Genomic DNA, 10,771 nt, shown 5'->3' with positions numbered 1-10,771 from the left:
TCCACCGGAAAAGGCTCCCAGGAAGACCCAGCTCGGATGTCGAACAAGGAAAGCTGCCGCCATTCGAGCCAACAAGTAGAAGCCCCGGCAAATTTTGAATTCCTCTTATTAAGCGATTAAAAACTACAAATGCAACGTGGCACATATTTTCACACACAAACACATAGGGCACACATAAAAATCTAAAATGTACTACAAAGTGGACGGCTTTCGGCCCTGGTAAAACGGGCTCTTGCTGCCATCTGCACAAACCCGGGTATCTATAACGGCCGCGGAGGGAGATATTTCAGTGGCGCAGGGCACATTTTCATATGCGTTTTTATTTTAAGACATTAATAAATCATTTCCTTATAATTTTCTCTCATTTTGTGTGTTTCCTCACACCTTTCATACAAAATTGGGACACTTTGACCAATTTTAAAGGGTTTAATTGGTAGTTGTGTGAGGACCGTGGAACGAATTAGAGAATTTACATATAAAGTACACCTCTACGTACGAAATTTTCAAGTTACGAAAAAAGTCTTGGAACCAATAAATTTCATAAGTAGAGGTACGACTGATTTAAACTGATTTCTTTTCCTCGAAAGAACACTGAGGAGAATAAACAGAAACAAAACAAACACATCATTTTGGTTGGTGTAGGTTCTAATGGGATACAGCAGGTATTGTTTGCAAAGATAATGTCTCTTGCTAAACAGGTTCAAGCGTATACAGTAAACACAAGAGGAAGACAAGATGGTGTCACAGCAGGGCAACGCCCCTAACCCCGGGAGTCTCCAGCTGGTGTGTCACCATACCATCTGTGGGCCTGTTTATCTGAAAAATGTCCATGTGCATGTCAAACTGTTTGCATTGTACTGTATGTGTGGTTTGCGTGTTGGCTCTCATTACAAGTACAGGGCCTTAAAAAATGTTCACATTGAAAAATACAACAACGTGAGCTGAGAACAGAAATTGTTTACTTTAGTACAAGGTGACCCAATTGATCACAGCATCCATTCAGGGCCAGCCCGGCGGATGAGTGGTTAGCGCGTCAGCCTCTTAGCGGGACACCTGGGTTCAAATCCAGATCGGTCCACCTGTGTGGAGTTTGCATGTTCCCCTCGGGCCTGTGTGGGTTTTCTCTGGGTACTCCGGTTTCCTCCCACATTCCAAAGACATGCACGGTAGGCTGATTTTTTGCATGAGGGGGAGACACCCTGAATTGGTGGCCAGCCAATCGCAGGGCACAAGAAGACAGACAACCATTCACGCTCACACTCATACTTAGGGGCAATTTAGAGTGTCCAATCAGCCCAACATGCAGGTCTTTGGAATGTGGGAGGAAACCGGAGTACCCGGAGAAAACCCACTCAGGCCCGAGAACATGCAAACTCCACACGGATGGACCGACCTGGATTTGAACCCTGGCCCCCCACTGTGAGGCCGACGCGCTAACCACTCATCCGCCGGGCCGCCCAATCACAGCAGTGAACAAAAAAAAAAGAAATTCAGAGGATAAAAGCAGCAATTAAGAGGGTGAGGACTTTTGAACTAAAAAAACCAATCTACTATCTTTGTATATTTATTCATATTTATGTACTATAAAAATGATTCTAGCTTGTGCTTCACTCTTCGAAAGGTGGTGTAAAGCAGTTACGTTAAAGGCAAATACTATTGTGTTGTTAAAGAGGCACTTTTTAAACGATTCATGGCTTCAAATTAAACACAAAAGATTAAAAGCTTAGGCCCACAGTAATTGTGACGTATTGACTATAGATCTTACACCATGCCAGTGCTTCTCAAATAGGGGGGCCGCAGAGCAAGAAAAAGAAAATTGCCAGCAGAAATGTCAAATTCTTCCTCAGTGGGGCGCAACAGCAAATAATTGAGAAGCACTGCACTATGCGATGACTCTGCCTCACAACAAGTGACAGAGCAACTCGTTCCAACTACAGTACACTATATTTCCAAGTCAATTGTACTTCCTTCTTTTCAAAAAACTGGAGCATAAAAATATTGTACTGCCTCAGTAAAGTCCCCAAGACGTATATTCATCATCCACCCAACTCAAGTAAAACAACAATTACAATAGTAAAACAAAGAAGAAATGAAAGATATAAATAATAAATATATATAATCAAGTAGTCATTGACAATACGTATATTGATATAGTGAAAAGAATTCATTCTCCTCTGCCTTTTATCTAGTAGTAGTATTTTGTTGTATTTCGTTGACTGCAATCCTCTGATTGCACTTGTAGGACACCAGATTGGTGGTGTCCTCTTTCTGGGTTGGAATGAAAACCTGCACCCACTGCGGCCCTTTGTGGAATAGTTTGGAGACCACCAGCCTAGAGCACAGGTGTCAAACTAGCCAAACCAGAAAGGGCCGAGTAGGTGCAGGTTTTTGTTCCAACCCACCAAGATGACAGCTTTTCACCAATCTGTTCTCTTACAACTGTAATCAGTTAATTGCAGTCAGGTATTTGTTTACTAAATTGTTTTTCAAAGTGTTTTTTATCACATTCCCCCTTCTTGCTTTTGTTCATTATAACTCTACTTAAAGCCTCAAATGTGCTTAAGGTAAATACAAGCTATTTTTCAACTTTTGATTTTGATCAGGGCTTTATACGTAGATCTGTATACATCTTATGAAATCCATTTTAACTGAGAAGGCTTGCATTATGTGATCATGCTACACGGTCATTGTTGGCAATACTAGATGTTCGATTGATCGCAGGAAACTCTCACCCAATGAGTTAATACTCAAAAATACATTTTAATCACCCAATTTTTATTACCAACCCTGTTCTTAGTCTGAAAAATGTTGTGATCTGACCCAATTTGCAGTCATATATATTTATATATAAATATATATATATATATATATATATATACATATATATATATATATATATATATAAACACGATGTATATATTATTCTTGTTCAGCAGTAGTGTTTGTATTGTATATATATATATATATATATATATATATATATATATATATATATATATATATATATATATAAGAATAATATATACATCGTGTTTAACACATTTCTAGCTGGCCCTTGATTCCTTGTATAGTGTAATAATAACCTTGGCCTTCAGAGCCAGTGTTTACAGATGAGCAGTGCAATCTTAATCTCTGGTTGCCCTTATGACACGAGCATGTGACTGACTACACGTGCTCACTATTATTAACTTGCTAAACTGCAAAGTGTGCTAATGGCTTAACAAACCTAAATGGACTACCACACTCTTACAGGAAAAGAAAGAACTACATGTTCAACAAGATCTTCCAACTTTACTTCCTTTTATTAAAAAGACAAGGGTGCAAATATGAAATTAAAAAAAAATAAAGACAAGCATATAATTTTGAAGCATTTAATACAAACTTAATATAAACTATTTCAGTCTCTCTTGACATGTAAGACACTGACTCAAAATACTTTATACCGTATTTTTTTCATCAAGTATTGCACAATGTAGGTACAAAATTAATATCCATACAATTACATTTGTTGTCCATAATGTAGGAAATTCTTTAACCTCTTAACAGAAAATACAATTCATCTTTCAGAAATAGCAAATATTCCTACACTTGAGTTCCACCACTAAAAGAAATACTCTGTACACAATCTTTAGAATATCTGGTGTATTTTTAAAAGATGGGATTTCTTTCACAATTCTTTTTAAAAAGAAAAAGAAAAGCTGCTGCAGCCATCACAGATCACTGGAGTAAAAAGATATAAATGCAATACCATGTCATAGAAACAATATATACTCTGATATCTTACAAACTTTGTACTAAATTAAATTATACAATTAGAAAAAGACCAAGTAACCCCACTTAGTGCCAATTCATAAAAACCCACCTCTTAACACCTGTAAAATACTTAAGAGGCCAGAACTTGAAGTTTTTTTTTCTTAATTTCTTTGGAGGATTTTGTTAACATGGTGAAAAAGGGAAAAACAAAAATTGTGCTTGGTTGGCAAAAAAAGGAAGAAAGAAAACCAATGACGCATGAAGAACTGAAGTAACCAAGCCTGAATGTGTTTGTACAACAACCTTTGAGTAGAAATCAACTCAAGGGGTTCTAGTAAAAAAAACACCCTTGGGCACATGCGCTTGACGGAGTAGTCGCTATCAGCCGGCTTCTCAAGTGTGCACTTTGTTTTGCCTCAAACTTCTAAGCCATCGTCATTGATAAATATCCATCCGCTTTATGACTTTAGTTAGCCATGACAGGCTGGAATTGCTGGTTAGAATACTGCATGGTGCTCAGACTGAAGTTGAGGCCCTCCACAAGGGACTTGTCATTGAGGCTTCCGTAGGCTGCGAACACGTCGAAGGCATTGTTATACGGCATGGGTCCGAGTCCCAGAGAACCCTCGGTAGGGAACGCCGGGCCGGGGCTGGATTGACCCTGGAGATTAGGGAAAACAAACTCCTTGGCGTTGGGGGACAGAGCGGAGGCTTTCTGATGCTGCTGCTGACTCAGGCCCAGCCCGTACAGCGAGTGCATGGAGGTGGAGATGGCTTTCTGTTTCAGCAAGGTGTTGACATTCAGTCCCAGGTTACTGATTGGCGACGAGCGCGCTGGCACCTTGCTGCTACTGCCGCTACTGGCGCCGTTGTTGTTGCGGCCGCTGCTTTTCATCTTGGTAGAGCCGAACTTCGTGGCGGCGAACGTAGCCGTGGTGAAGGTCAGTGGCTGGGCAGAACGCGGCACAAAGGAGGGACTAACAGAGGCCGACTGGCCGAAAGGTGGTGAGGGGGAGCTGGATTCCGAAGATGCCCCCGTGGGCTCGGCGATTGGCATGAAGACCTGGGCCTCGGGATTAAAGCTGTTCTTGATTTCCTTGTCCAACTCTGAGCCATTCTCACCGTTATCGTCAACATAGAGCACCTTGACCACACCCTTCTCGCCAATTTGGTAGCTCACCTCAAATGGGTCGATCCACACGCTCAGGTCCTGAGGGAGGTTATTGCGGACATCTTCGATGGCTAGCCCACTCTCTTTAGCCGCCTGCTCTACCACGGGGTCTACCTTCTCCCCTACGTGGATACACCGGAACCCCGAACCTTTGTATGGCTTATCCGGATACCAGTGGCCTTCATACTTTTTCCTCAGCAGGCTCTCCAGTTCCTCACCAAAAATATTCACGCGTCGCCGAGGGAGTTTGTTGTATAAATATGAAATAATAAAGTTGAGCGCTACTTGAATTTCAAGCTGCATAGCTGCTTCAGCGGCAACAAAATTTGCTTCTCAGTTGTTTTTACCCCCCACAGTGCCACACCCAAAACAATCCTCAAGGGAGCAGTGATCAGTGTGATAGAAAAGCAGAAAGATCGCGTTACCAAATATCCTTCCTGACACGTGACAAGGTCCTGGATCCTAAAAGACAAAAAGTTCATATTATTACTTCCGCATTATTTCAATAAATTACTTGACACCCAAATTTTAACTTACTGCAGGTACATTCAATACCAGTCAGATAACATGGACTGATCACCAATAAAAGGTTTGATCTGAAGAGACTCCTTCAAAGGCTTTGTATATATTGCAGGCCTTAAGACACAAATCAGATTTTATTTTGGTCCCAACCAATCTTTGTGGAAAGCCATTGAGACCACTTTCCATAGGTGCACTAATAGGGTCACTTGTGTGTAGAAGACCAGTCCACAATACAGTGAACTAGAGTGACACACATTCACTGAAGAATACTAAAAATATAAATATCCCATGAGAGGCCTACAGATGCTAGGGTTATTGCATGGACAATATTTTATACTTTACGTACAGCGCACGTTAGCCGTTCCTGACCACTTTGCTGATTGGTGTCCCTGGCCTCTCTAAATACAGCTTTGTACTCCTTTTTCAGCAACTGTAGTCCAATCACCACTCGGAAAGACGAAATCAAGATAGCCATTACTAGAATACTTAAGTTCCCTTTGAATAGTTACACCCCCCACAAATACTTTTCAGCTTTAAGTCTTCACAGTCCTCTTATGCAGAAAACTTTCTACCATGTTTTTTGCAACTCAGGTTTAATTCGGGACTTTTTAATGGTGTTTGGGGAGAAATACAAACCCAAATTGAACAAATACAATTAGGAAAAATACAAAAGAAAATATCAGAAGACCAAGTGGTGTGCAAGTCACACCTAACATGACAAATGAGGTGGAGCCTTGTCAACAACACAGGATCAGGAAGTAAATCACATGCCCCAAGTTATCTTTTATTTCTGCAACGTAATTAACATTTCTTGCAAAAATAACATAAGGACAAAGATTCTCAGTTAAATGTACCGTATTTTCGCTCATATTAGCCGCCTCCGCGTAAAAGGTGTACCCTTAAAATCGTTGAATTTTACAATTTCTCCGGTATAAAACGCCCCCTGATTTACAATGGTCACCTGCATATTCATTGTTTTATTAGGAAGTACAAATGTGTTACTTCGAAGGGAAAATCTTGAGAAAAATCTACGCATGTGGTATTTCTGAGATACTGTGTGAATCGAAACGACGGTCTGCTGGATTGGACATTCCGAAAGGGTGTTGCCTGCACGTACACAAATTCAAAAAGGAAGTCACGTAAGCAGTACAACCAGGAAGTATGTCTGAAGTGGTCTACTTTTTACCAAGTCTCTCGGTGCTATAATAGCATGAGATACACATTACGCAGGTATCAAGGGTGATATTTTAATGATCGACCGCAAGACCTTCGATCAGCCTTAACAACTATTGGGATGTGCTGAGATGGTAAAAACTACGAACACATGTATCAAGGCTACTCGCGTGTGTCCAATCAGATCACATTTAACTACAGTAAGATGCCAGCGCCGTGAGCGAGCAATGGCAGGCACAAGTGAGTTTTTTCACATTTTATGCAAGACACGTTTTTTTTTTCTTGAATTTCATCCATTGACGTCAAAATAACTTATTTTCTCTACAGTGGTACCTCTACATACGAGCAGCTCTACCTACGAGATGCGAGGAAGATTGAGCAAATAACTAGCTCTAGATACGAGAAAAATTTCAAGATGCGAGAAAGCCAGGTGGCCATGACATGAGAGGCTGTTTGTCATTGTAGCACACTGTCTTTTTTGCCGCATCTCTTTCGTGTATAACAGATATCTACGAGCACTGAGCGGAGCTTGCATTTTCCCATGTCGCAGAGCATGCTCGTTGTCATGGATGATATTGTGTCACTTAGAAATTCCTTAATGCTGGAGGTTAACGAGGCAGATGTGAATGATCTAATCGCCGAGCACCACGAAGAACTGATGACACAGGATTTAATCGAGCTCCAGAAGAGTGAACATTTGGAGGTGTTGCCGTAACGCAGTAGCGAGGAGTATGTGGACGAGGGGGGCCACCTGGCTACAAAGGATATCAAAGACATGCTAGCGAAGTGGCAAGTTTTCTGATTTTGTAGAAGAGGCACCCAGGACAAGCTGGCAAGTGGTTGCGCATTATCGTATTGTGAGGACATTTGTGCGCGTCATTTTCAAAATATTTTGAGGGGAAGGCAAAAACAAAACTCTTGATGTGTTCATTTTAAAAACTCCCGCTGAACGTCCGGGTGGAGTCAACCCGGAGAACAAAAAAAATTAAAACCAAATTAGAATTCAGTTTTGTGTAAAGTTACATTAAACATATGTTTGAGTGTGTCTGTATATATTAATCCAAGTTAATTCAAATTTGTTTGTTCGGTTACGTATGCGTTGACATGGATAAAGTCCCCCCAAACCCCCCATTTTAAATAAATGACCATATCGGGCATATCTTGTGTTATGGTGTTTCGCCTTTGTCACTTTGTAGTTTTGTGCATGTCAACTCTAATTTGAGCGCATATAAGCTGTACCTCGATTCAGTCATTTTTTGGCAACAAATTCGGCATATATGCAAGAAAATACGGTAATCATTTAAGAAAGCCCCATGATTACATGAAATTTTGCTAGAACGAAATTGTCGCCATATAAATCATTGGTGGGAGGAGTTTAAAAGTATTTGTATCTATTACCATGACATCAAGTGTTGGTTTGCTTAAATAATCACATTTGTTTATTTATAAGACCTGAAGATTGGATGAATGACATTCTTAATGCCAAAGTAGGCCTTATTTTCAAAATCAAGTTTGCATGTTTTCCCCAAGCCTGAATGGGTTTTCTACTCTCCCCATAAAAACAAAAAAATACATGGTAGGCTGATTGATAACTCTAAATTGTCGCTGGGCATAATTGTGTGTGTTCATAGTTGTTAGTCTATTTGTCTCCTGCCATTGCCTGGCAACTAGTACCCCACCTACTGCCCATTGATGTCCGGGATAGGCTCCAGAACCTCCCCCCAAAGATGACCAATTTCAATGTTTTGTACTACTTCAAGCTGCACTCTGACAGTAGCTTTTAGGAGCTAAAAGTTTGTAAATTACATATTTTATTATGATTCGATATCTGTTGATCTGACAAAGTCTGGCACAATTTAATTCAATGGCTTTGTATAAATTTGACCCATAGTGAACACAATCTGTTCAATTTCTGGAAAAGGAATTGAAAAAGCAAATCAATTTTTATTTGACACTTTTGCTCCATAAAAAACACATTTTATTGAGAACCTTTGTTTCTAACAAAGCAGCATATGAGAAAGATGAAATGACAATTAATCCAGGTTAGGGTTTGAGAAGTTAGAAATCGATTAATTCACGAACTGGCAATGATGGCAGGACGTGTCCAACGCATTTGTTCATTTGCCGATTTCAGGCCAAGTTGATTGAACATCCAGTTCTTTCAGTTTGAACAAGTTGAATGTCCATCGCTCTCAAAGGCAGGGAATGACTCAAAAATCAAAATAAAAAAATACATTTAAAAAAAGCACATCAGTTCCAATTTTAGTTACCAATCCCACAAATTCCCCTCAAAATTAGAGGTTTACAAAGATTGATCGGCAGCCCGGTGAAGCGAGTGGCTAGCGCGTCGGCCTCACAGCTCTGGGGTCCTGGGTTCAAGTCCAGGTCGGTCCACCTGTGTTAAGTTTGCACGTTCTCGTCGAGCCTGCGTGGGTTTCCTACAGGTAGTCTGGTTTCCTCCCACATTCCAAAAACATGCATGGTAGGCTGATTGGACACTCTAAATTGCCCCTAGGTATGAGTGTGAGCGTGAACGGTTGTCCGTCTCCTTGTGCCCTGCGATCGGCTGGCCACCGATTCAGGGTGTCCCCCGCCTCTGGCCCAGCCGGAGTCAGCTGGGGTATGCTCCAGCACCCCCACGACCCTAATGAGGACGAAGCGGTTATGAAAAATGAGATGACAAAGATTGATCATTAAAAAAGGTGGGCACCAGGGCCCAGTCATCTCTCTTGTTGTATAGGCACAAACCACTCAAACCAACCTACATTAGGAGGAAACACTGCCCTTTGTCTTGAATATTATTCATTCAGATAGACTATATGTACCCCGTTATTAATAAGCCATTAAGTCACCGTCTGTGTCAGCTGTGTGGCCTTTGTGTGAAAGGCTACAAGCCACCAAAGGGTGACCTCTGTGGATGAATGGAAAATGTGCAATAATCAAGCAGACGCGATAAAGACATGTACGGACAAAATGCCGACCAAGAGCTCTCAGGGTGGATCCTAATTTCTGCCTCTAACTTGCATTCACCGAGCTAAAACAGGAGCCTAGCTTGTGAATGCAACTGTTATATGACCAACGCAGTTTCTATCATATAGGAAGGTTTTTTTGTAACACGTAAACGTCGAAGATTAGCAAAACTTGCCGTGAGGGGTGTGAACGCCTGTACAGCTTCGTGTTTTTTCTTCCTAATCTACCGAAAGCGGTTAATGTATAGCTCGACTAGGCTGGTTATCATTATGAGCCCGTTGTGTTTACCGAGTGAGCGATTAAAGGTAAAGGCAAGGACGCAAAATAATGGAAAAAAATACAGAAACGTCACATGAGGCTAAGTCACGTTCTTCTTGTGGCTTCTCAATAGTTAGCATGTCACTAGCCAAGATATTCGTCAATTGGTACGTGACTAACATTTAACTGCGTTAATGTCATTTCTTGAAAATGCAAGGAAACGATCGAATATACACACCAAAGTTCGGATTCTTCATTAAACTGGTAGGACGTCGTTTAGTTTGAATAGGAATGTACTTACATGGAAAATTACAGTATGTCCTTCTTGCAATAGCAGGCTTCCGCTTGGAGTATTATCGGTTTATGAAGTGCAGTTTTTTTCCCAATTAAGTACAAAATGATTTTATGTCGACGTTGGGTTCCCAGGCAAAGTTTTTGTTCGGAGAAGAGGGGTTGATAGCTGGTTTCCGAGTCCCCCCAAAAAATTACTTCGAAGACCCCCGCAGGCTGGGAGTATTTCCAACTGTGCCCTTTAAAGACTGATGGCGACTTGTATATATAGTATCCCTTCGCCACTGACACGGAAGAGGCGTCGTCAACGAGCACCATGACGTCTTTGGCAAAGCACCAAATCCCATCTTTCAATTGGTTGATTTGGTCCTCAGTCAACGAGAGGAGGATTCTATTTGAGGCAGTGGTTAACCATTCACTTGCTGTCTGAACTAATGCGTTCCGGGACCGAGCTCCTATGTCAATCTACTCGTATCTCAAATCATTTTTCCCCATAGAAATGAACTAAATACAAATTAATTCGTTCCCACCCTCTTAACAAACACAAAAAAACAGTATATTACAAAAAAATATTGGTTCTAATTCACCACCTACAAAGTAACAAATACAGTCATACCTCTACTTACGAATGCC

At 41.0% G+C, this 10,771-nt stretch overlaps 1 protein-coding gene across 1 annotated transcript; it reads right to left on the bottom strand.

Moving 5' to 3' along the window:
* Positions 1-3,283: 3,283 nt before the first annotated feature.
* Positions 3,284-10,423, bottom strand: tob1b (transducer of ERBB2, 1b). The gene is made up of 2 exons (XM_077626049.1): positions 10,149-10,423; positions 3,284-5,386 (listed from the first exon to the last, which is right to left on the bottom strand). Exon 2 carries the CDS (start codon positions 5,225-5,227, stop codon positions 4,220-4,222), a length of 1,008 nt encoding a protein of 335 aa, XP_077482175.1. The 5' UTR covers positions 5,228-5,386; positions 10,149-10,423; the 3' UTR covers positions 3,284-4,219.
* Between the last annotated feature and the right edge of the window lie 348 nt (positions 10,424-10,771).

This window comes from Stigmatopora argus, chromosome 18 (assembly GCF_051989625.1).
Source record: "Stigmatopora argus isolate UIUO_Sarg chromosome 18, RoL_Sarg_1.0, whole genome shotgun sequence".
In the NCBI taxonomy this organism is placed as follows: domain Eukaryota; kingdom Metazoa; phylum Chordata; class Actinopteri; order Syngnathiformes; family Syngnathidae; genus Stigmatopora; species Stigmatopora argus.
This window is presented reverse-complemented; position numbering and strand designations above follow the sequence as displayed.

Coding starts and splice junctions, on each gene's coding strand:
- tob1b (XM_077626049.1), bottom strand. CDS start 5,227: ATGCAGCTTGAAATTCAAGTAGCGCTCAACTTTATTATTTCATATTTA.